A 22,770-nucleotide genomic window follows, 5' to 3' on the forward strand; every position below is an offset into this window, starting at 1 on the left:
TTTACCTTGAGTTGAGAGCCTCTCTCCTTCACTGGGAGACCTATGTGAGCTCAAGTTCTCAGTTTTCTCTCTAAGTACTCACAGCTGAGTACTCCAACCTCCACAAGAGCACGTGGAGGGAGCCACCTGGGAACAGGGCCAAGTTTACAGCTCATTCATTCCATCTATTTCTGGCTATTATAATATCACCAGGTACAGGATCCAGGCTTGCTCGAATGCTACTGAACACACAAAATACTATTTTGATTATAATGATCATTTTGAGCACCTGTGTGTGCCAGATGCTTTACACAAACGTCATTTAATTTTCACAACAACCCTGTAAGTCAGGCAGTATTATCCACATTTTATAGATGAGGAAACCAAGGCTAAAGAGGCTAAGTGACCTGCCTATTATACAGCAAATAAGTGGTGAAACGAGAACTACTCTCTTAATCGTTAAATGATACAAAGCACTGCTCTCCTCTCTCCTAAATCAATGGCTGCTTCTTTATATCATCTTACTGTCCATCTCTGTGTTGTACTTCTACCATATCAAACTATAGAAGACATTAAATGACATGGAAATTATCTTTCAATGTTTTTACAGGTTAATGTATTTTTTCTTTGTGGTGCACATGTTTTGAGCCTTTAATCCAGAGCATATCTGAACAAATAAAGCAGTGTTAAATTTCACCCTTTTACATAGACTGATTTTAAATGTTTTTGAAGAAAGCCCAAATTACATATCAAAATTTCTTAAGATTCTGCCGCTTCTTTACAATTAGTCATTATAAACACGGCTGGAGATTCAAATATTTGGTAAAATGAATGAAGGAGTTTGATTACTACTTTATCCACTTGATCACTGTTCTCAGAATAAGAAGTCAGATTCATAGACTAAGAAATTCTAAAGTGCAGATTTCCACCCTCAAAATACCATCCTACTGGCAAATATAAAATCTAATTTTATTTTGGGGCTTTTTATTTTTAGTACAAATTCACAGGAGCAAATTCTCAATAAAAGAAAAACTTTAAAGCATTACTAAATTCTCCTTGATAGCATAAATATACTGACCATGGCCTTGATTCCTTCAGGAAAAAGAAATCGATTATAAAGTGCATCCACTGTATCATTGGGTTCGACATCACATGACCTCTGGAGGAGGATTGGTCCTGTGTCTAAACCATCATCAGCCCAGAAAACAGAAAACCCAGCTTTCTTATCTCCCATGATTAGAGTCCTGGGAAAAGAAGAGTTTCAACATAAAATGTTGGTTAACTGTATCATAAGGTGATAAATTAGTGACATTAAAGTACAAGGTGTTTACAATGGAAAATAGACAGTGAATGAAACTATTGTGAAAATTACAGCAGAGCTGGGAGATGTAAACACTCAAAAAAAGCAGAACTTAATGGTACTGCTACTTTATACAACCTCATCTCTGTAGTCTTTCTTGTTAACACATACTAATGACTTATAGTCTATTCAAAAAGCCATTAGAGACCATCAGTACTACCCCCCACTGATTCCCAGGTGTCGGCTTTCTGCGGCAGCATCGAGTAATTTTGGCCACCCATGTCCAGTTCCTACATTGTACCTGACCCCGTATTAGGCAGAATAAGATAATGGAAGATAAAACAGAAGATGATCAGTGCAATGTGAAAAGGAGAACTGATTATTAATTTAGGTTGTGTAATTCAGGTACAAGCGTCACTTAGAGCTAGAATTAGTTCTAGAATAGCTATAAATTGTAGTAAAAGATGGTTGATTAATTCAACTATTTGTATTTTGTATTCTGTAAGTTTAGCCTAAGAGGAAATGCTGGCCCTATAGACCTTATAATACATACAATAAGCCAGATATATGAAAATACATACATAAGAGAATATCAGAGAGCACGCTAATATCGACAGAGTATGAACTGGTAGGTCAGCCATGCTCTCCATCTAATCATTTTTACCTCTCTGAGCTACTAATCAAGCAAGACCTAAATCAATCAACCAACCAGTCAATCAACCACTCTTTTCAGAAATATTGAGGAATTAATTGGCATTGTGTTATCTAAGGGCCTTGAAAATATTCATGTATTTTGACCCAATGATTCTGCCTGTGCAAGCAATGTGAACTGAGAAAAAAAATACATGTTTAAGTACAAAGATATCCACTATAGTACTATTTACAAGAGCAAAAAAGAAATCAATTCATGTAATTGGCCTTAAAATACAATGAAATGCTTTTTTTTTTACCACATTTAAACTAAGTATAGATTTTCTGCCTATCTGATAACTTGACACTAAGAGACAGCTGGGAGATGTGCAGGTAAAGAAGAAAAGGTAGAGAAGGTGGGAAAGGCCCACCTTGACCCACAGTATAGTACACCTATAGGCCTGGGCATCTACAGTATACCAGGCAGCATTCTTGATACTGGGACATACGGCAGTAAAAATGTTAGACCAGAGTCCTATTTCCCCTCAAGAGGCTTAAAGTAGAATGGGGGAAGTCACACCATGAGAAAGATAATTTCAGGTAATTCAATATTTCCTGAAATGTACTTGAGATATTCTATGCAAAAAGATGTTCTACGGCCAAATAAGTGTGGGAGCACTTTATACTCAGATTCCCTCTTGGAGATTATGATGCCCACATTGAAGCCCATATTAAAATTTCTGAGTCCTGAGATAAAGAAATCCAGCATAAACCAAACTTGTCTAACCACAGGACCTTTGCCTGCTCAATACCTAGTTACATCTGATAGAGCCAATACTCCATAGATTATTCTTGGGAAACACTGTTCTGGCTTATGCAGTACCTCTAGATCTCAGGGGAGTTTGTGCAACAGTAGCAGCCAATCGGGACCTCACAATTGTTCAAGCATACCTAGTTGCTTGATCACCTAGGTAAAACACAGAAAGATTACAAGCAATGGGAATGGGCCCATCTTGGTTATTTAAAAAAATCTCACCAGTTGATAGCAGAGGCTCCTCTGTGTCTGGGAAGGATAGATGGGTGATAAATGATGGAACCGTGCTTAGGGCTGTCAATTACATCCATGGGGATGAACTGCGTGCAGAAGGGAAGCACGTTTAGCTCAGCACCCACAGATCTGTAGGCCTCCACCACCTCCTTTATGGTCTTGCCCTTGACTCTCCATCTAGGGAACTTGAACACAGGGGTCCCATTTTTCTCTGCAGCCAAAGCTGAGCATGAAAGAGAAGATTATTTTCATCAAAAAAGTTTTAGTCATAATTTTGTATTACTATGGATCCACACATTGTAATTTCATGAAACATTTACAAATAAAACATGGTAAAGAACAATTTAGATTCTGACCAGGATTTGACATGATACAATTTTATCAAGATGCACCTATTTTTCTAATGTGATTTTTATCTATATAGTTAAGGCATAATATGATTCAACTCAGAAGTTTGTGGCTAGACAACGTTTTGAGATTTTAACTGAAGCTGCTTCTTTTATAGATCAAAAATTGTACCTTTATTACTGATACAGCCATTTAAAGGACATTTGTTTGTTTGTTTCTTAAGATTTGGAGTCAAGTGCCAAAACATCACCACCCCAATTAGACGTAGCCTCTGGTACAGATGGAAAACCTTGATTCCCTTCCCACACCTGTTTCCTGGGGGGGAAGTCCCTTTTATCACAGGGAAAACTGTAGACTGGAACACACTCTCCCCGCCAAACAGGCAGATCCCAAAAGATAAATGGAGAAAGTGATAGGGATAGAATAAGATAGTTACACAGATAGAAATCCCACTAGGGGAAGATAGATAGAGAGAGACTTCAGGAGATCACCATAAGCTAGACACCAACAAGAAAATGCCCAGACCATCGGGCAGCTAAGCAACAATCAGAACATTTTGAAACTAAACAGACTGACTTAGGCCAATACCACAGAAAAACAGATATAAGCCTGCATTCGGCCTTGGGAGGTCTATAAGATAACAGACCCTGAGAAAAACCGCATTCTTGCATGTAGCCAAGACAGGTAAACAGGTGAAAGGGGAAAGAAACTAGGTGGAAGGGGACATTATACCAAAACCTGAGACAAATTACCATATTTTAGTATATGTTACCACCCTTTTGCTAATATGCATATGATTTAAATAGCGCCATGACAGTCCGGTTAGACCATGTAGGGTCAAAGGAGGAACTAATGATGTAAGCCTTGACATATACACAAAATGAGGAAGAAGGTGGTCTTCTTCCCTCCCATTTTTTCTTTGACTATAAAAATGTAGCCCTCTGGGGACTTCCCTGGTGGTCCAGTGGTTAAGACTCGTGCTCCCAATGCAGGGGGCCCAGGTTCGATCCCTGGTAGGGGAACTAGATCCTGCATGCATGCCACGACTAAAGATCCCGCATGCCGCAACGAAGGTCCCGTACTCAGCAACAAAGATCCCCTGCGCCGCAAGCAGTGCTGCCAAATAAATAAATAAACATTAAAAAAAAAAAAAGTAGCCCTCTTTGTTCTTGGGGCCGCACTCCCTTGCCGGCCTGCTTGTACCCCTCAAGCCTCCTATGCTAATAAACTCAATCTTTGCCTGCCACTTTGCCTCACCCTGAACTCTTTCTGTGCTGAGACAAAAGAACCTGAGCTTCAGTAAGTCCTGACACTAGGTAAGCGGTTTCAATGAAAAGAAAAGACAGTGGGTTCAAGTCCCCTCCTAGGTCAGGGATTGTGATTCAAGCCCTAGTCCGAGGTGTGGCTGGGTTTGAGTCCCACCTGAGGAGGAGTGTGGTTTCAAAAGTAGCTGAGTTGAGCTGCGTCTGTCTAGTTCCTTCTCCTAAATTCGCCCATAAAATAAGTTAGTGGAGGAGAGAGGCCAAGAGTGGAGAATCCATGCTCCCCATAAGGGTTTGCCGTACTGAAGCAGATCCCAGACTCTTTGCTCAGGAAATGTTGTCCCTTCTGCAAGGAATGACTCCTTCCTACCTCTGTGTGAAATGGAATGGCCCTGCAAAGTACAGACAGCACAAGCCCATTTTTTCCATAATAAAATAGCACTTTTATTAACTATATACCTTGCCTATATTAAGTATATATATATTTATTCTCCATCAATAACACAAAGAAACTACCTTTTCGGCAATATCCAGAAGTCTTAACTAAGGCATTGTACCTGCATGTTCGGGCTTCCTTTCCTTTCTCCCCATCTAATCATCAACATTCATAGACTCTGCAGGGGATGATGCCTCCATGAAGCCTAAAGGCCAAAGCCTAACAAGTCCTAAAATGGTCCTGGCCTTCAAGGTGATGCTTTAGTCAATCCAATTGGGAGAATCTGAGAGACCAGTATAATAATGTTTACAAAATGTAAATATTCCTAAAATGCTCAAAAAGCTGTGAACAAAACCAAATGTCAGATGATAGGAAAATGGGTAAATGGTGGTGAAGAATATGTGGTGAGGGCTTCCCTGGTGGCACAGTGGTTGAGAGTCCGCCTGCCGATGCAGGGGACACGGGATCGTGCCCCGGTCCGGGAAGATCCCACATGCCGCGGAGCGGCTGGGCCCGTGAGCCATGGCCGCTGAGCCTGCGCGTCCGGAGCCTGTGCTCCGCAACGGGAGAGGCCACAACAGTGAGAGGCCCGTGTACCGCAAAAAAAAAAAAAAAAAAAAAGTGGTGAAATTGGGAGAAAATTGTGAAAGGTTAGACTGGGAAAGAAAAATGGGGTGGAAGAGACTTAGAAGTCTTCATTTGAAAAATCCACTCCACTGAGACAAACTTGAGCCATTCAGGTGTTGCTCCCCCATATTGATTTTTGGCTGCCCCAGGACTATTTTTTGTGGCTCTAGTTGACTATACTGACAACAAAAATCGCTGCTGTCATTATTGATCCTTTTTATGAATCAGGTGCCGTGCTGAGCCGTTTACATACATTACCTCATTTAATCCATGTGAGATGGGTATCACTGAACTAAGCTTAATGAGTTTAAGTGACTTGTCCAGGGTCACACAGCTATCAAGTGGCAGAGTCAGAACTAGTTTCATGATTCTAGAACATACACTGTTAACCATATGCTGGGACCAGGCACCAGGGAAAAGTTCATTTCCCAGGAAACAGTTTGAAAGGAGGTGTAAGAGTCATATGCTTGCAACTCTTCTGAAGTTCACTGTACATGGTAGAGACTCTTAGTTGCCCCTTTCCTCCTTTACCAAGGATTCCTCTACTTTAGCTGAACACATGGCCACCCCAAATAAAATCTGTATTTCTCAGCCTGTTCTGCAAATAGATTTGGCCTATGACTAAGTTCTAGCCAACAGGATACAAGTGGGAGTAATATGTAAAACTTCTGGATTATGCCCTTAATAAAGGCTTGCTCTCTGCTTCCCATCTTGCCCTTTCTGCTTGCTGGAATGCAGAGTTGATAGTGGGGGCTGAAGCCACTACCTTGGACCATGAGATGGAAGCCCAGTGTTAATAATGGCAAGACAACAAACTGAAGGAGCCTTCACTGTGATAAATATCTGGCTGCCACAACAGCTGTGATGGTCAATCCAAACTTGAGAAAGGGACTTCTCTCTTATTTAAGCTAATATTATTTGAGGTCCTCCTGATTCAACAGCCAATCTGATACCTCAACTGTAAGTCCTTCCAAACATCCCACACACAAAGCTGGTGGGAATAGATAATGATGAGACAGGTAGTCCCAGTGACGGGAATCTGTCCCCTTCTGCCCTTGGAGCCAGGTATGAATTCACGAGGCAGATTCCCTCAGAATTTCCCAGGTTGAGATAATTTTTTTCTGAAACATGGATAATTTCTACATCAAGTGGTTAAATCCATGTGCATATGTGCTCTTGGCCCAACTCTGTTTTAGCTTGACTCTTTTTTTTTCTTCCAGTTTTACTGAGATATAATTGATATACAACACTGTGTAAGTTTAAGGTGTACAGCATAATGATTTGACTTACATACATCATGAAATGATTATCACAATAAGTTTAGTGAACATCCATCCTCTCAGATAGATATAAAATTAAAGGAAAAGAAACAAATTTTTCCCTGTGCTGAGAACTCTAGGAATTTACTTTCTTAACAACTTTCACATATAACGTACAGCGGTGTGAATTATATTTATCATGCTATGCACTACATCCCTAGTCCTTATTTATCTTATAATGGGAAGTTTGTACCTTTTGACTGCCTTCATCCAACTACCCCAGTAACAAGAACTAGAATAAACCCCAGAGCTGATTCCCCCAAGAAAGAAAAGTAAAATTTTAGGGTTATCACAGATATTGTTTTCCAACCAATGTATTGCATCATACCAGTGATTTATAAAGATTCAAGTCATAAGTCACGATTTCTAGATGCTAGTTCTTATTCCCTACCTGTAGACTGTTTCTTGCACTCTTTCTCAACATAACTATAGCATGCAAATCAGAATCACGCTGTCGGTTTGCTCTGAGGATGGCTATTTTCTTTACCTACCTTAATAACCAAGCAGTCATAGCTATAATTTGTTCTGAGATAAATGTATTCTTTATGACCCCACATCAATTGCTATTGTTGGGTGTGGCCTTCCCTGCATTCCTATCGGCACCTCTGCAACAGACATTACTCTAGATGTCCCATAGCACCTTTGGAAAGTCACAAGTGTAATTCAGGAAAAACACATGCTTGGAAATTCCTCTGAGGGACCTGGTGATTACCATGGAGGTAAGTGGAGAAACTTAGTAAAATAGGGGCCGGCATCTTTGTCTTGAGGCCCACAGAGAAGGGAGAGTTTCTGAGTCTGTATCTGCCACACAAATAGACTTGGCCTAAGAAGGCTTTCAACAGGCAGAGTGGAGGCCAGTGCAGTCCTTGATCCAGGTGTTCCAAGATACACTCACCCAGTGGGTCAGCTTTTCCATCCTTATCTGGAACTGTGAACACTCCCACAACTCGGTGGCCCTCTTTGCAGAGGTGGCTGTAGACTTCTTGTCCAAAGAGGCTCTGACCAATAAGTGCCACCTTCAGCTTGTTTTTGAAATAAACCTGCGAAGCAATTCAACAGTGACAGGTATTAGTATGGATAGAAGACATATGGATAATAAACACTCTTTTTTTCAATCATACAAGATGACTTGGGCATTACAAAAGGCTCAAAGATCTACACAGTAGAATAGTTATTGACATACACTGAACTCAGACTACATGCTATATAGGTAGTAGTGAAAACAATTTCACACCTAAGTATTCCTCATTTTCCCTTTGCTCCAACTCCCTTGATTATTCATTATAATCATTGGGATTGCATATATTTTTACAAGGCATTTCAACTCCTTGATGAAATGAGGCCAGATGTTAACAAACAAGCATAAGTTTCATAGTTAAAAGGGGTGTAATTCTGAGCAAGATCTACTTCAATATGGACAATGCTTTTATGTCCTGCAATTTTTTTATGCCCACCTCCAAAAGATGCCAAGAGCTAACATCTAGTATAACATAGGGGTCAAAAGCAGATCCTAGACTATCTGAGGTCAAACCTAGGGTCACCCACCCCTTGTTAGTTGTGTGACCTTTAGCAAGTAACTAACTTCCATTTGCCTTTTATTCTCCTCATCTGTAAAACTGGAATAACACCAACTCACACAATTCTGATTGAGGTAGATGACAATATGCATTAGGTTTACTGCAGTGTCTGACAAAAAGCACTGTTTAAGTAAAAGCTTTAATAATGTTTTAAAGGCTTTCCTATATACTAGACAATTCTACGTTTTTTCACACGGTCCAGAATTCTACAGTCCTTGGTAAGTGGCATAAACTCATTTGGTCTTAAGACATGGACTGAACGAATGAAATGTTCTTTATAGCCCTTGTAGGTTTCTTATAAGTTAATGCAGTCATTTGGCTTCAAACTTGACCTGCACTGATAATGTCACTTACAGTCTTTACTTATAGTATATTGTAATTTGCTGCAGAAAAGTCAATGTGGGGCTTCCCTGGTGGCGCAGTGGTTGAGAGTCCATCTGCTGATGCAGGGGACACGGGTTCATGCCCCGGTCCAGGAAGATCCCACATGCCGCGGAGCAGCTAGGCCCGTGAGCCATGACCGCTGAGCCTGCGCGTCCGGAGCCTGTGCTCCGCAACGGGAGAGGCCAGAACAGTGACAGCCCCACGTAACACAGAAAAAAAAAAAAAAAAAAAAAAAAGTCAATGTGCTTCATTACAGATACTATCCCAGACCCTGCTGTAAATTGTGCGTAAGGTCCTATATACCGTATTGATCTTCTCAAATGTGAATGATTCTGAACCCCACATTTGGCCCCATAGATTTCAGATAAGGAATTGAGGGCTGCACATAATTTCATTTATTTTAATCCTCACAACTATCCTGTTTTCTTATCCCCCATTTTGTACCATTTTATGAATGAAGAAACCAAGACTTAGAAATATCAAGTATATCTCCAAGGTCATACTAGCAAAACAAGGGAGAGGTAGGATTTGAATCCAGGGCCATCTGACCCCAAAACCCACGAAGGTACTTAAAAATAAAATGAGCCACTACTGCCCATCTCTTCCATCTCCTTTTTTAGAACTTTAACACTGATGCACAAAAATGCAGTGATTGTCAATAAATATAAACACCACATAGATAAGAGCGGCACTAAAGGAGTTAAAGTTTTTAAGGACTGTCTTTAAGCAATTATGCCTTCTGTAAATTCTCCCAAGATGGAACCTTTTCACAAAGCTTAAGGTAACATGTTGACATGATGATTGTTAAGATGGTGATGAAGAGCCACCGGGTGAAGCAGGCTAGCTGCAGGATTGTGCACGGAGAGGTAATCAGAGGGTCACCACCTCCTATGAGCTTCCCGTCTTGGCAAAGAACCAACCCCAGCTCCCCAGAGTTCTTTCCATCTTTCATTGCTCCACGTTAGAATACGTCTCCACAGGATTTGGATTTAGAATATTTTTCCTTCAATCTAAATGGAATTCATTAATGTTCCAGAAAGTCATTCTAACTTAGTAAAGCCTCACTGTTAAAATCTGACTATGAGGAAAACAATTTTCCCTTATTTCCCACTTTCTTAAGGGCATAGATGGCATCCCTTTTTAGGCATAAACTTAAAAGCCTACAGGTTCAGGGACTTCCCTGGTGGTGCAGTGGTTAAGAATCTGCCTGCTAATGCAGGGGACATGGGTTCAAGCCCTGGTCTGGGAAGATCCCACATGCCGTGGAGCAACAAAGCCCGTGCACCACAACTACTGAGCCTGCACTCTAGAGCCCACGAGCCACAACTACTGAAGCCCACGAGCCACAACTATTGAAGCCCACGCACCTAGAGCCCGTGCTCCGCAACAAGAGAAGCCACCGCAATGAGAAGCCCGCGCACCGCGATGAAGAGTAGCCCCCGCTCGCCACAACTAGAAAAAGCCCGCGTGCAGCAACAAAGACCCAACGCAGCCCAAAAAAAAAAAAAAAAAAAAAAAGCATATGGGTTCACATCTTCCCTGTGAGCTGATAATTAAACAATTAAGGTTTTGGTATAAAAATTCTTTTCCATGCCCAGCCAAAGTTTCTATCCCAAAAGAGCCTAGAGTTTCAACATCTAATAGATTCTTGCAAACAAACAGATTAACTCTGTAAGAACAGCACAATTTGCCTGCAGATAATGCATGACTATTTCATTTCCTCTCATCAAAAATATCAAAATGTTCTCTAAGTATTCTATCTTAAAATCCTATAATTAATGCTGTTGCTTGAAATAGAACTGACCTGACGTGTTGGCTATCTTACAAAATTTGGCTTTACCTCATACCATTACCAACACCAAATATTTTAAGACTTCTAAAATTATTAGTCTTAAAACATACAAGAGCCAAGAGGATGAGCTGACTCAATTGTAATGTGCTCTCAGCTGTCATCTGGTTATTGGAAGTTCAATTCCAGAGTCAACACTGCCCCAGAAAGACAGTGTTTAAAGAAACCATGTCAGTATCTCCAGAAATTCTACATTCACTGAAACACTTTCTGAGCTTAGTGGTAAAACTGAAACTATAAAGGTGAGTTTCTAGCAGTGAGAAAAATTTCAGAGTTTAAGATTTTAAGTATTTATAATGAGTTAGTATAATTCCAAAGAACTGGACTGGGATATTTCACCTTAGTCTTATTTCTCCAAGTATGATCTGAGGGCTGACTGCCCGTGTTGGCAGAATCAGCTGGGAGGAAATGTTAAAAATGTGGTTTCCTGGGCCCCATCCCTGATCTACTGAGTCAGACCATCAGGAAGCAGGCACTAACTCAAAAGCATATGAGGAAGTTTGGATCCTGCCTCTGCAGTTTATTAGCCCAGGAAGCTGCATTTGAACAAGCTCTCTATTGATTGACAGGCACACTAAAGTCTGCGAATCTCTGCTATACAGGGTGTATGTCCGCCCCCTACAAAAAAGATTTTGCCCTGGGGAGTCTGGGTCAAGGAAAAAGTGGTGGAAGTAGTAGCAAACAGTTTAACGAGACCCTGGTATGTGTCAGGTATTTAATATGTGTTACCTCATTTTGATTGCCCAATGACTCCCAAGAGGCAGACATTAATAAGCCATTTTACAGATGGCTTTACAGATGAAGAAACTAAAACAAAGAGAGGTTAAGATACAGCCTGGGGCTTCCCTGGTGGCGCAGTGGTTGGGAGTCCGCCTGCCAGTGCAGGGGACACGGGTTCCATCCCTGGTCCGGGAGGATCCCACATGCTGCGGAGCAACTAAGCCCATGCACCACAACTACTGAGCCCACACGCCACAACTGCTGAAGCCCGTGCGCCTGGAGCCCATGCTCTGCAGCGGGAGGGGCCGCCGCAGTGAGGGGCCCGCGTGCCGTGGCAAGGAGTGACCCCTGAGAGGACCCAATGCAGTCAAAAATAAAATAAAATAAGTGAATAAAAAAAAAGAACGAAAGGGCTTCCCTGGTGATGCAGTGGTTAAGAATCCGCCTGCCAATGCAGGGGACGCGGGTTCAAGCCCTGGTCTGGGAAGATCCCACGTGTCGCAGAGCAACTGAGCCCGTGTGCCACAACTACTGAGCCAGCACACCACAACTACTGAAGCCCGTGCACCTAGAGCCCGTGCTCCGCAACAAGAGAAGCCACCGCAATGAGAAGCCCGTGGGCAGCAGCAAAGACCCAACGCAGCCAAAAATAAATATAAATAAAATAAATAAATTTATAAAAAAAAAGAAAGAAAGAAAATGCATGGTATTAAAAAAAAAAAAGATACAGCCTGGAGTCAAATCACTACTCAGTGGCAGCTCTGAGATTCTAATCTAGTTATTACCCCAGTGCCATTGTTTTTCTGTAACACCAGCTGTGCTACTTTGAGCTCAGCCTCAACAATTAAAATCTGAATAATAATAGTACCTATCTCATAAGGTTGTTAGGAGGATTTAGTGGGATAAAGCGTAAAGCGTAATGCATTAGTGCAGTGTGTGGCAATAACAAAGGCTCAATAAATGTCAACTAGTATCATTATTATACCACAAGTAATGCCCAGGTAAATAAAAATGATGATAATGGATCTTTCCTACTGGGAGTGTGCCATAAGGCAGGCACTGTATTGAGCCTTTTTCACTGATTAAAAAAAATGTATCAAATCCTTATCATATGTCTTTAAGCCTTACTGTGATCCATTTCACAAATGAGAAAACATAGGGCTCGGGGAAGTTAAGTAACCTGTCCACGGACAGGGCTAAGAAGGGGCAGAGGAAGGATTCAAACTCAGATCTGTTTCGCTTCAGCAGATGTGCTTCTATGGCTTTCCTATGTTGATGGTTCCCCCACCCCTTCTTTTTTAAAAGGAAAATTTGGCGATAGTTTGACAGGTCAGTTACGGGAAATAGTTCCATCAGACTTTCTAAGGGAATATCATGGTGGTCCTGACATGGGAGACAGCACCATTCATTAAAGGGTTAGGCTGATGACCAGAGAACATACTTTAAGGCACTATCAGTGCCTTGTTATATTGGTGAGAAAGAAGAAGGGGGCATAAAATGACCCACAGCATTTCTAAATCCGGGTGATAAGTGCTGTTATCTTGGGGTCCTCTAGAGATAACATTCTGCATTAGAAGAGGCCTTTGCAGGGAATAGAGCTTTTGTTTCTTAAGCTATCAACTGTTGCATTCCCAGGCTATCCACATCCTGGTGAAATTCTTCAGGAAGCAAGTTAATATGGACTCTGATTATGTTCCAAGGGTTTAAAGAAAAATACACACAGTCTTCTCTGGAGAACTTAAAGGCACAGTGCTAAGAGTCTGTGCTGATCCGAAGCCCTTTTGTGAAGCAGATGTTACCTTAATAGAACCAACAGAGCAGGATGTAAAATAAGGTCAAAGCTGTCCACATGAGCAATTGTGAGAACTGGCAGTTTTCCCAATGAGAACTGGAAAGGAGAAAGGACCTTCCCACAAAAGAATAAAACAAAATAAATTTTTCTGAGACACTGAGATGCCTAACTCTTAATGGACCATTTGGCACATGGCTCCCCAAATCGTGCCTGATGGTGCGCAAGATCTGTTCACCAAGCACGTTTTGAGCATTTGCCAAGCTCTGGGCACAGTGCATGGTGGGGTTGCAATCAGTGGCCTGGCAAAGAGGATTTTATTGGGCTCACAGAGCATCTGCAGAAGAACTGTGATACGATTTTTAGGAGGTTTCACATTAGCAGGCTGAATTTCTGACTCCTCTTTAAAAATCAGGAGCTTTGTCAACCACGGTTGACATTCGCTGAGCAGGGGCTGCTCCCTTTAACTCTGAACGTGGCCTTTCACTCCTTCCAGCCCAAATGCTACTTTTGTCTTATCTGTTTGGCCTGGGGGGGGCGCTGTTTGGGATCCCTAAGCTGAAGGCACAAGAGTAGTCCCTGCCCTAGTTTGGTTGAGTGCCTTTTCATATTTTATTGTCCACTTGTATTTCCCTTCCGTTATTATCCTTTACCTAAAGGCAAGTTTAATCATTTGTCCCACTAATCTGTGGACTCCTTGAAAGCAGGGACTATTTATCTCTTGTTTATTGTTTTATCCTTTTTGGCTGTAAGACTCTAAAAAAATTATGTCACTTCTCTGGGTCTCAGTTTCCTGATTTGTAGAATGGGCATTATAATAGTACCCACTTCACTGAGATGTTATGAAGACTAAATGAGTATATGTAAAGCATTTATAACAGTGCCTGGTGCATACAAAGTCATATCAATGATACCTATTATTATTATTTCTTCAGGATTTAGAAGACGTGCTCAGTACATAATACACAATGTAATATGGTTTGAAGTTGAATCTGAAGGTCCTAAATCAAATTAGATGCCAATGCCGAGGGTCAGGCAATAAGGAAACAAGTTAAGGACCTGGTTGCTAGAACTAGGGTATAAAGCCAGTACTTGGTTTCAAGAAGCAGGGAAGGGTCCAGCCTCTTGAATCGGATCATAAAGTAACCTTAAGTCCTGGAACCAAGCTATGAATCCAGAGCAACGGCCAGGCTTGTCCCAGACACTAGCAGAGGAAATAACAGCTAAAGAACAGAGTGCCAAATAAATATTAAGGCTAAATAGCTCCCACCATTGGGAGAAATTAAGAAGTAATGAGCCAGGCAAGATACTGGAAGTGGACAATAATAACTAATTGACAAAGGGCCTTATTGCTGTATATAGTTGCACTAGTTAATAAAATCCAGTCATATCATTAAGCTGAGATCATTAAATATTTCTAAGTCCATTTCTTTAAGACAAAGAATGGAAAAATTAATTATATCAGGAAGTGTTATGAACTAATTTCCTCCTTGGATTTTGTTAAGTTCTGAGAGATTTTTTTTTCATTCCTCTTTCATTCTGCTTTAATACCAAACTCAAAAGCGCTGTGTGATTTAAAAAATTTTTTTTCATACGAAGGTACAATTTACATACAATGAACACACCATTTTCAATGCAAAATTCTTTCAGTTTGGACAAACACACAGTCATGTAACCAGTTACAATCAAGATAAAGAACAGTTCCATCACCCCCCCAAATCCCCTCCCATCCCTTTGCTGTCAATCCCTCCCCCTATCTCCAGCCTGGCCTTATTTTTCCATCACTTTAGGTTTACTCTTTCCAAAGTGTCAGACAAATGGACTCATATACATATGCAGCCCTTTGAGTCTGTCTTCTACACTTAGCATATATATTTGAGTTTCATCCATGTTGTTGTGTATATCAGTAGTCCATTCCTTTTCTTTTTCTGAGTAAGATTCCACTATATGGATGGATATACCACAGTTTGCTTATCCTGCCACCAGCTGAAAGACATTTAAATTGGTGATTATGAATAATCCCTTTGTAAACATCCATAAATAGGTATTTGTGTGAACATAAGTTTTAATTTCTCTTGGGTAAATACCTATGAGGGCAACTGCTGGGTCATTTGATGGGTTTATGTTTAATTTTATTAAAAAAAAAAGTCGGTTTTCCAAAGCAGCTGTACCATTTTACGCTCCCACCAGCCATGTCTGATTTTGAACAATTCTTATAGAACACGGTCCAAAGGATGAATCTCCATTTTCTATGGAGTAAAACATCCCAAATTCTTCACTTATTATTCCATGTCTTCCTTTGGCCATTGAAGAACCTGCCTCCTTCCCAGCCATGTGGCACTGCTCTCCCACATGTATTCCTGGAGATAGACTCAGGCCCCTGACCCCTGACCATACCTGGCACTTCCCCACAAGAGTGTTTTTGTTTATGCCACTTGCCACCTGGGATGTTCATCTTTTATTACTGAAATCTTATATAACCCCATTATTGGCATTTTTTTCATCCTTCAGGAATCCCTTCTGCTCTCCAAAAAAAGACAATTAAATGAAAGGTGTTGACAGAGGAGGCCAATAAAACAGATACGCACGAGCCCCTTGTTCTCTGTGCCATCCAACCCAGATTCCCGTGTGCCACGTGGCAGGAGAAAGCTAAGGAGGAGTCCAGAGCTCTGCATAGGAGAGCAAGCAAAATACCTGCCAGAGCAAGTTTCTTTTTGCTTATTTAAAAAAAGGTGAATACTCCCAAAATAACTAGAACTGACTGCATGGGATAAAGTGAATTCTCATTACTTGTGGCTGTCTGGGGGACAAAAGCTTCTCCATTTATGCAACTTTGGGCCAGTTCTTGATGCTACTCAAGACTTCTCTCTGCTCCAAGTTTTTTACATCTGGATATGTACACATGCGCATATGACTTTGGCAGAGAAGAGGAATCAAAAAGCAAATTCTTTTATAACACAGCAAACATGCACTTCCTATAAAAGAGATGATGTACATGGGGTGGACTTTTTCTTCCCTAAACAGCTTGGAGTCTGCCTAGATGCAGGGAGGCATCTCTCCTCAGGCCCCTGAAGTGCTGAAGGCAGCGCCCCATGCAACGTGTCCTCCCTCATTCCGTTTCTGGAGAGGCTGATGCAATTCCAAGGCGCGGGGCTGGGCCAGGGCTAGGTTTTTGCACCATAGTTTACTAATGTTCCAGGGTGGCTGCTTCTGCAGCGCCCGGTGATCCTAGAAATCTTGCCGCCTGCAGCTCAGGAATAATGAGCTTGCGGTCACCGGCTCGGAGTGCCATTATCTGAATGGGCCCTGCATGCCAGTCGGGAGCGCTCACACCTCTCAGGCCGCGGAGGAGGACCCGGTTGACTTGATACCACTCTCCTCCAGGAGGTGGTCTCGGTCCTGTACCTCGGCTCCATCTCGTAACCAGGCAGGGATCTCACAGTTGAAATGAAAACGGAAGGGGAACCGACTCTGTCCCTCTTGCCGAGCGACTGTTTCCACCCTGTCAATCCCAGCCAGACATCCTCAGCCCCGTCCCGGTAGAAGACAATGGCTCGTTCGACAAGCCCCATTCAGGACCCTCCCCGGACCCTTCTCTTCACTCTCCCGGTTTTAAAAACGTCGTCCTGACCTTTAGCAAAGTAAACACTTTGCTCAAAGTAAACACTGCCCTCCCTCAGCCCCGCTGCCCGGCCCGCCCTCTCCGGATCTGGAAAGCAGCCCCCGGGTGAGAGCCGGGACGCTCGCCGGGGCCGGACTCACCTGGCCGGTGGAGAAGCGCCGGAGTGCCTGGTTGCCCTGCCACAACATGCTGGAAAGAAGCGCTCGTGCGGGCGGCGCGGGAGGCAAGCGGGAGGCACGCGGGGGCGGCTCAGCCTAGGCGCGGCCTGCAGCCTCGGAGTCCCCGGCGAGTCCCGGGACGCAGCTCGCGGCCCCGCCCCCTCATCTGTCAGGGCCCCCGCGGCCAATCCCGAACGACTGGGCGGGGCGTGCTCCAGCCTCCCGGAGCAGCGCTGGTGCCCAGCCCGAGCGACCGCTTCTGGCGGCTGCCTCGGTGCAGTCTCACTATCTGTGGGATCTTCTCCCAGTTACTCACACACTCTGAAGTACATAAGGATCTGCCTTAAAAGTCAGTCTGACACCCCAGGTCATGTCCTTAACACAGTCCTGAGAAGACAACAGGCAAGTGCGTGGAGCCGCGAAAGATAAACGGGTGAGGGCACCTTCGCGACGTAAGGATCCTGATTCCTATCTCGTAGTCTGACAAGAAGATTTAATGAGAGATTGTGTATAAAGCACCTGGCAAAGGGCTTGGCACAGAGTTGGTCCCGACAGATGATAGACAAATAGATGGGTTGATAGATGATAGACACCCGACAGCCTTTTCCCTCACCTCTCTGAAGAAACGCTCAAGACATGCTTTAGCTGAGCACTTGTCTCAAACAGAACTCCTTAGCCTGGCATTCAAGACCGTCTGTAGTTTGGCACTTACTCTTATTTCTCGCTGCTCTTTTGCACGTGTAATTCAGTGTGACCATAGTACTTGCCTATTCCTTCCTGGACAACGTTTCCCAGGAAAGCTTGCCACCTGTCACTTGTCACCATCTAGGCATGACCAAATTCCTTCTCTTCTTAAAGGTATAGCTCAAATGCTGCCTCCTACAGGTATTTTTCCTGATTCTTTCCTCCCTAAGCTCCTTACTTCCTCAAAGTAACCTTTCACTCCTCCGATCTAGGAAGGATTTTTGTCTATGCAGCTCTTATGAAGCCTCAGTCTGTTACTACTATTTATGTAGCAGTCATCTTCTCTACTGGAAGCTCTTTGCAGGCTGACTCCATGCCTTATTTATCAAGATTTACAGTACTTAGCACTAAGCAGAGCTTAGAAAATACTTGTTGAGAAGGTAAGAAGGAAAGAAAAAGAACCACTCTTTAAAAAAATTTTTTTAATTGAAGTATAGTTGATTTACAATGTTGTGTTAATTTCTTCTGTACAGCAAAGTGACTCAGTTATACTCAGTTACATATATATACATATTCATTCTAGAAAAAGAACCATTCTTAAAGCCTGGAGAATTGCAGCAAATATCCAGGGTTTTGCTTTAGGAACTGCCCCTTGACAACTCACCCCATTTCTCTGACTGCATTTTTGTGAATTCTTGCATCTCTTAAACTTCCAAATATTGATATTCATTTTATTTGTTCTAAACCAGGGAGGGTGGGCAAGGACTGTGGTTTTTCCTGAGTGAAGATTCCATAGTTATATACTCCAACTCCCAACTTTAGAAAATGAGCTTATGTTCACCCAAATATAAGAAAATATGCATGCTGTCTAAGATTTTCATCTTTAAGAACCAAAACTGTAGTCCTCTTGATAATTGGAGGTTAGACCAGATACAACTAGAGAGTTTGACAAACAAAAAATTGCCTGCCAACCTAGACTTCTCTTGCTAGCAAAAATGGAGATGAAGTAAACTTCAGAAACAAAAACTTGAGAGACTTTGTCATCAGCAGACATACAATAAAGGGAATATTAAAGTATCCTTCAAGCAGGAGGAAAATTACCTACTTGGAAGCCCGGAAATGCAGGAAGGAATAAAGACCAACAAAAAAGGCAAATATGTGAGTGAATTTAAGTAAACATTGACCATATGAACAATAATAATAAAATCTTGTAGAGATATATATATATCCACAAGATATATATATATATATATATATATATATATATCTCCATGAAAATATACAAACAGCAATAAAAAATTGTCGGATAGGGACTTCCCTGGTGGCCCAGTGGCTAAGGCTCCGTGCTCCCAATGCAGAGGACCCGAGTTCGATCCCTGGTCAGGGAACTAGATCCCACATGCCGCAACTAAGTGTTCACATGCCGCAAGTAAAGATCCCACACGCTGCAATGAAGATACTGGCGCAGCCAAATAAATAAATATTTTTAAAAAGTGTTGGACAGTTGGGAGTGCTGGGAGGAATGGAATATTCTTTAGGCAGAAAGATAATAATCCTAGATGGAAGCTCAGAAATGAAGGAATAAAGAGCTTTAGAGAGGGTAAATACAAGGACAAGTTTTAATTAATATTGTCTAAAATGCTTCTAATAATGTTCTATGGAGTTCAAAAATATGTATAATTAAAACACATGACAACAATAGCATATGATTTTCAGGGAGAAAAGGTTAAGTTAAAGGTTCTAAGCTTGCAGCATTGTCTTGGAAATAATAAAAGTACTAATTTATGTTAGACTTAATAAGTTAAGGATGCATATTATAATCTCTAGTACAACCACTAAAAGGATAGTAATACAATGTATAACTACCAAGTTAATAGAGTGTAAAACTATTAAGACAATAAAATGATAAAAAACTCAATCCAAAAGAAGGCAAGAAAGGAGAGGAAAAAGGAACATGCGTGAAAAATAGAAGGAAATTAGTAAGATGTTAGATTTAAGCCAGTAATTGCGGTAAATGAAAACGGACTATATGTTTTGTTTTTTTGCGGTATGCGGGCCTCTCACTGTTGTGGCCCCTCTCGTTGCGGAGCACAGGCTCCGGACGCGCAGGCTCAGCGGCCATGGCTCACGGGCCCAGCTGCTCCGCGGCATGTGGGATCTTCCCGGACCGGGGCACGAACCCGTGTTCCCTGCATCGACAGGCGGACTCTCAACCACTGCACCACCAGGGAAGCCCAAAAATGGACTAAATGTTTTAATGAAAAGACAAAGATCATCAGGTTGGTTAAAAAACAAAACTCTGATGAGAGAGACTCATAAAATATAAAGATTCCGAAAGCACTCATAAAATATAAAGATTCCAATTTTTAAAAAAAACACTCAAACACTAACCAAAAGAAAATCTGACAGGAAGATAAAAATTCTAAGTTTGTATACACTTAATAACACAGCCTCAAATTTTATAAAGCAAAAATTACAGAACTTCAAGGAAAAATAGACAAACCTGTAACCATACTTGAAGATTTTTTAAACATTGTAATAATTTTTTATTGAACTATAGTTGATTTACAATGTTATGTTAATTTCTGCTGTATAGCAAAGTGATTCAGTTTTATATATATATATATATTTTTAAAATTTTCTTTTCTATTATGGTTTATCACAGAATATTGAATATAGTTTCCTGTGCTATACAGTAGGACCTTGTTGTTTATCCATTCTCTATATAATAGTTTGCATCTGCTAACCCCAAACTCCCACTCCGTCCCTCTCCCACCTCCCCCTACCCCATGGCAACCACAAGTCTGTTCTCTATGTCTGTGAGCCTGTTTCTGTTTCATAAAAGTTCATTTGTGTCATATTTTAGATTCCACATATAAGTGATATCATATGGTATTTGTCTTTCTCTTTGACTTACTTCATACTTGAAGATTTTTAACATACTTCTCTTAATAACTGATAGAAACAGGCAAAATATTAGCAATGATACAGAATATTTAAATGAGATGATTAATGCATTTGGCCTAATTAAAACATCTAGAAGCACCCAACTACCAAATACGCATTCTTTTTATTTATTTATTTATTTTTTAAACTTTTATTTGCATTTATTTTTTGCGGCATTTATTCCCAGGCCATAAGTTTTTGTTTCTTCTGGGATGTCTTTTTCTTCTGGGCAACCTCCTCTTCTGGTTTAGGAACAATCTCTTCTTTTTCAGTAAGGATCATCTCAATGTGGCAGGGAGAGCTCATGCATGGGTTGATCCAACCATGAGCTCTGTTAAGTTCTGCGCCGCATCCTGGGGGCTTTGTTCACCTGGATGTGCTCTACATCTAAGCCCTTAAGTTCAGCATCACTCTCTGCATTTTTGAGCATGTGCAGTAAAAATTCAGCACTTTTTTTGGGCCACCGACCTGAGTCCAGCTCCACTGTTTGGCCTGGGCACACCTACCAGCTCCACCATTGTAACGACAGAATGGCACACATTGTTTCTTTAAAGTGACATCTTGCAGATACTTGGTGGCTTTACGGATATACATACACTTACTGGCCTGAGCAGTTTCACGAGTGTTCTGAGAGTGAACACGAAGATTTGAATCTCTTGACTTGCATGAGTTTGTGGTGTTTTCTGGGTCAAGTGAATAGCAAACCATGTTTTAGAGGTCACTGCTAGACACTGGACCTCCAGAGTCGTCACCGACCACAGGCTTCCTGTACCCCTGCCAGCCCCATTCCCAATCATCGAGCCCCTCTGCGGCCCACAGAGGCCTGAGAGCACGGGACGCCAAGCCAGGGACTCCGACACATCCCCCTGAATGGAACTCTGCTCCGGAGGGTCTCAAAATCAGCACCGCCAAGGCCAGGATGGCAGCGATAACCAGAGGATTCACCATTCGAGAGAGATGCCTCACATTCTTTTTCAATACATACAAAGCATTTTCAAAAATTCACCGTATGCTAGCCTAAAAAGAATGTAAGTCATAGAGTTTGACTCTGGCTATAGTGGAATGAAGCTAGAAATCAATAACAAGAAGATAATTAGTGTAATCGCCACTTCTTTGGAAATTATGAAATACACTTCTAAATAATGATAGGGGGAAGTCACTGGAAGAGATGGCATGTTCTTTGCTTTTCCCAGTGTCAGGTGTATGAGGGAGCCCTGGATCTGCAGACATTCCCACGACATCTTTGCTGAGATGAAGGAAATGAGAGAAAAATTGCCTAGTCTAGAGAAAAATGAAGATGCAAAGTTGAAAGCGAGCTATCTTCATCTGAGAAGAAAGTCCGGGGGCAGAGCTCTTGAGGAAATAGTTGCAAAAAAGCCTTTTAAAAAATTCTGAGAATTACAACATGGATAAAGAAAAAATTAAGATCAAGCAATTTCTTTTATTATTATCAAGGTATAGTTGATATACAATATTATATGTTTCAGGTGTACAAAAAAGTGATTCACAATTTTTAAAGGTTACACTCCATTTATAGTTATTATAAACTACTGGCTACATTCCCTGTGTCGTACAATATATGCTTGTAGTTTATTTATTTTGTACACAGTAGTTTGTACCTCTTAATCCCCTGCCTCTATCTTGCCCCTCAAGCAACTTCTACTGCAGCCTCAGATGAGACATAGGTGTCTAGGGACCATGTCTCCTACTCGACGGGAACTTCCAAACAGAGACCATTGCTGTGGCTAGTGAACTCTCTGGCTGAGTAAAAGAACTGAATTGAGAATCTTCTCATTTTTATTGTTTCTTCTTAATATATTACTTCTCAGCTATTTGTTTCCTTTCATACACTATGTCATTGGGACAGCTTGATAGGTAGCAGTGAGATGTGCTGTTTCTTGAAGGGGTATAATCTTAAAGTTTGAATGTGTATAATTTTTGGATTAAACAATGCACCAATGAAAAAGACACATCAGAGCAGTATAAAGTAATTTTCTGAAAACAACTGTATATATTTTCTATGTTCTAGTGTAGAACTAGTTCTAACAAGTAATAAGCAAATTTTATGATGTTAATGTTTTGGGTTTCTTCA

The 22,770-nt window shown here is 41.5% G+C and overlaps 1 protein-coding gene and 1 pseudogene across 2 annotated transcripts in view; both read right to left on the bottom strand.

Annotated features, from left to right (window-relative positions):
• The window catches only part of ALDH1L2 (aldehyde dehydrogenase 1 family member L2), a 56,252-nt gene extending 39,085 nt beyond the window's left edge, over nt 1-17,167 (bottom strand). The window contains exons 1-4 of the mRNA XM_082664972.1: nt 17,031-17,167; nt 7,845-7,989; nt 2,946-3,180; nt 1,058-1,223 (exon numbers count right to left, since the gene is read on the bottom strand). Coding sequence (XP_082521098.1) covers nt 1,058-1,223; nt 2,946-3,180; nt 7,845-7,989; nt 17,031-17,078 — 594 coding nt within the window. The 5' untranslated portion in view covers nt 17,079-17,167. The remainder of the gene's footprint in view (nt 1-1,057; nt 1,224-2,945; nt 3,181-7,844; nt 7,990-17,030) is intronic.
• Nucleotides 17,168-20,855: 3,688 nt separating this feature from the next.
• LOC309830075 (large ribosomal subunit protein uL22-like) lies at nt 20,856-21,386 on the bottom strand (annotated as a pseudogene). The gene has a single exon. The product of its transcript is annotated as a large ribosomal subunit protein uL22-like (transcript).
• Between the last annotated feature and the right edge of the window lie 1,384 nt (nt 21,387-22,770).

The sequence above is a fragment of the Grampus griseus genome (genome assembly GCF_964374135.1).
Source record: "Grampus griseus genome assembly, chromosome: 11".
Classification (NCBI taxonomy): Eukaryota; Metazoa; Chordata; class Mammalia; order Artiodactyla; family Delphinidae; genus Grampus; species Grampus griseus.